Raw genomic sequence first — 4,072 nt, forward strand, 5'->3', positions numbered from 1 at the left:
AATGAGGTCGGATCGTCCAAACAGAAATAACCGTCTCGGGGCCCGGGATTAATTGTCCTGCTACCAGAAACCCGTGGATTAGATAAGTAAAAAGACTACTCGACCCGACCCGACCCGACTCGCATCGCATCGCGTCGCACGCCAGACATTCCACGTGCACCAAGTTGCAACAGACTGACCTTGGACCATCGTGGCCGCCCTGGAGAGTACGTCCAAGGCGCTTTCGACAGCGGACATATCCGGTGATCCAGCCGATCTCGACGATCCTGCGTGGATCCTCTCGAAGACTGTGAGCAGCAACCAGAGAGATATATATCCAAACGTGGGGGCGACTGTCCCGGTGATTTCCTTATCTATCCGATTAACCTGTTAACCGGGAAAGGTGAATTATCTCGTCGTTCGTCTCTATCCATCTAATCTCACTTTCTCCCTCCCCTCTTCCCCGGGGCTTCCTACTATGACGAACTTGAAAAAATCGATTTTCTGCTCCTCTCATTACATCTCCGACAATCTCCACGCGTTTGCCATCATAGTAGAACGCCCCCGTTAACTATTCGACCAGCGCGCTCGGTAAAATGCTATGCGAAACTTTCAAAATAAAATCTTCATCAGGTACACCGCCGATTTTACGTTTCGATAACCGGTGGACGGTGCTCACGGATTTTCAAGCGAAAAATTGGCGTTGGTCAGTGTCATTTCCACGTGTGCGCGGCGCGCAGTGGTCGATAACTACGAAAACTGGGACAAAAATGGAAAAAGAATTGTTTTAGAGATTGAAAATTGTTGTGGAATTTGATTTGATTTTAATATTTGTATTAATACTTGTGCAGAAACCTCATTGGAACCTATTCTTTCTTATACGTGAGTAGAATTCGGTACTCGATACTGCAGTTGCAGAATTCAAAAGTAGCCGCGGCCTTTTGCGGTGTGTTGAGATTCATGGGCTGAAAGTCATGAAACGGTTCTAAATTCGATTCAATTTTCAAGTGGTACCGATTTTTGTCCCAGTTTTTTTTAGAAAAATCGACCGCTGTGCGGCGTGTGGTCGCTACTCCTCCATAACTCAACCCAGCCACGGCTAGTGCTTCCTCCGTTACGTCATAGTATTTACATTAGTATATAAATCGTGTGGTATTTACGTTTGTCTAAGGAACGCTATTTTATCGGGTGTTAGTCGCGTCGTTTCACGCCTTCGTCGGCGTTTATCATATCCTCGTAAAGACTCGGCTAGGTCAACGAGTTAATTATCCTGGTAGCGGAGCGGAAAGGTGTCTTCGTTCGGGCGGGTTGTCCAGGAGACGATGCCCGTCGACGGGTACGAGGACAACGTCGTGGTTGTCGTCGTGAACGTCGTCGACAACGCGCACGTACACCAGAAAATTATGACGATTGTTGCAAGGCCCGACGGCTAAGCGCAGCACCGTTCTCAGGAATCCGCTCTCTAAGGACAGAAGTCGAACTTAACTGTTTGGGGGCCTTCCTCGCGGCCGAAGCCAACACACAAATAAAGTAAAACGGGGATTAAAAAACGTGACATTGTCTGTGGAATGCGGACCCCTCACCAGAGGCTCGCTCTCGCCCCCCTCGCATCTTTCCTCGCTTCGTGTCCCACCCACCCTCCGTTGCTTCGCGTGCTCTCCCTCCCCTCGATGTTCTCTCCCGGCCACCCCCCCTCCCCTCCTGCCGCCCGCTCCATCACTACCAAGTCCATCGCAATATCCCACTCCACCCACCATACATTGCCGCCTAGCGCGATAAACTCGGCGCACACATTTTCACAAAAATCTTCTATTCGAATCTTGAACTTGTTAACCCTCCATAACGACGCGTTACTTTCCAGCGGCACGCCGATGCGCCGACGTTTTTCGGTCTAATTTCGGTTCGAGACACGTCGAAAGCATTTTTTCTCCACGTTCCCCCTCGGCGAACTACATTGTTGTGCGTCAACTTTTTTCCTGAAAATTTTATGGATTTTTCTGCACCCGTGAAACATTCGAAGGGTCTACAGATATAAGTAGAGGGGTTGACGACGGTCAACCAGGAAATTTTCACACCTCGGTGTTGTAGAGGGGAAACATTTCCTTTCGCTGCCTAATCAAACAGGGTCGGTTCCGAAACTCGAATCAGGCGCGCTTCGAATTCTTTTCATATTTTCAAACGAGTTCTACCGTGAAACCGTCTGCCTACGCTATCCTTCTTAAATGCTCGAGAACCGCAATCGTTATGAAAACAACTTGGTATGCTACGCGTATAGATCCGATACAAAATAGCAACAAAATCAAAGAGAGACAACTGCTGTACGAACCTTTATGACGAATACGTGATCCTGTTGCTAATAATTGGCATTGAAAATAAAACAGACGATAATGATTGCAAGAAGTAATCGCTGCCAGTTTCGAACAAAAAGTGCTCTGGCGTGAGAAACCGAAACTACAGATTGCAAACAAATTTCTTGTTTTCTCGAGGCAGTGATATAAAAGAAATCGACTAAGCCACAAAGAATGTAGATACATATATGGAAATGTGACGTCGGAGAACGCGCGACGTTATGGAGGGTCAAGTCATTTAAAAGAATTATTCGAATTCGAATGGAATGTCCCGCTCTTTCCATCTAGCGAGCGATCTCGAAATGTAGATCGAACACGCCTCCGCCCGTTCGGTAACCGAAACTCGCGCCGCTCTTCGAGTTTCTCTCGATTTCTATCGGAATTCGATCGCAGGACATCCGTATCGATATCGATCGGATTTCTCGGCGATCGACGTTCTCCTTGAAAAAGGCAGAATTTCGATATCGTCGGATCCCACGGTGAATCAGACGAGTTATCGAGTTATCGCTGTAAATGGGAATTCCTCGAAGGTGATGAATCGACGAAACGTCGGACCACGGCGAGAGAAAAAAAAAACAGAAAAAAAGAAGTGTGCTCGTATACTCGACTGACTTTCGCTTCGATTCGAATCGTTAATAGATCTGTATCCCCGGCTTGTGCACGTAGTTCAAAATTACGTTATTACAGACCTTTAGCTTTCTAAGAGAGCTTGTAAATCGAATAATAGATGCTGCGATTATTAAATTGTTTTTGTGGAAAAATAATGCGTTGCAGTAAGGGGAATACCAGAATACTTTCTATACGTATATATTCCATATACGTTCAATTACGGGGGGCACGCGGGGACGAATACACGGGAGCGCAAATTGGTAAACGTTTCTCTCTCTCTCTCTCTCTCTCACTCTCTCTATCTCAATCTCTCACTCTTTCCAAGCGGAAAGAAGCAACGGAGAGAAAAAATGCCACGGGGGGAATTCCTCTATTTTTTGAACAAACAAAATTTCAACGTGATTTCCGCGGTAGTAGGTGTGTTTGTCCCCGAGCGAAGCTCGTGTCCGTCGGTCACAAGAATCGATAGAGGAATGCGGCGGCGTAGCATGGAGAAAAAAAAGGAGGAATGAGGCGCACGCATTCCTCGACGTAAAATCGAACGAACGGTTTTTTCCGTTCACGAAAACTCGTCTACTTACCGAACGTTGCGCGATGACACCCGCGTGAACACACGATTAAACGTCCGCGGCGACGTCCCCTGGCATCCCGAGACCGCACCGAGCACGTATTTTCATTGAAAACGATGAAAATCTAATGGTATGCGGGCGGACACGCAGAACACGGACTGTTTGACACGAGAGGTAGCCTCGCTTCTCCTACCACTTCAACATTACACTGGAATGCATGGCATTCGGTTGTTCTCGGACCTGCCCTCTGCCGGCAAAACTGCCAACCGTCTGCCACGCTCCAAGCACTGCACTGTTTCGCGTATATGGCCGTTCGGGACAAAAATCATAACTCCGTATTCATTAGGGATCGGATTGAGTTCAATATCTGCTCGTAAACAGAACTCAACTTCAATATTCTTCTTTTTTTACTAGTGCCGAACGCCGCTAAAAACACCACTGGCTTCTCGCTAGGTACTCGTTCCGTAAATGTTGGTTCCGAACCCTGGAACCGTGTACCTACTGATTCCAAATGCTAACAAAATAAAAACTATACGCATCAATTCCAATAAAGAAAAGTCAAATCGA

General features: G+C 47.1%; 1 protein-coding gene across 1 annotated transcript in view; it reads right to left on the reverse strand.

Annotated features, from left to right (window-relative positions):
* Positions 1 to 3,928, reverse strand: part of LOC143218747 (uncharacterized) — a 9,483-nt gene extending 5,555 nt beyond the window's left edge. The window contains exons 1-3 of the mRNA XM_076444158.1: positions 3,518 to 3,928; positions 1,140 to 1,441; positions 180 to 366 (exon numbers count right to left, since the gene is read on the reverse strand). Of these exons, the coding sequence (XP_076300273.1) occupies positions 180 to 237 (58 nt within the window). The 5' untranslated portion in view covers positions 238 to 366; positions 1,140 to 1,441; positions 3,518 to 3,928. The remainder of the gene's footprint in view (positions 1 to 179; positions 367 to 1,139; positions 1,442 to 3,517) is intronic.
* Between the last annotated feature and the right edge of the window lie 144 nt (positions 3,929 to 4,072).

This window comes from Lasioglossum baleicum, chromosome 20 (genome assembly GCF_051020765.1).
Source record: "Lasioglossum baleicum chromosome 20, iyLasBale1, whole genome shotgun sequence".
Lineage (NCBI taxonomy): Eukaryota > Metazoa > Arthropoda > Insecta > Hymenoptera > Halictidae > Lasioglossum > Lasioglossum baleicum.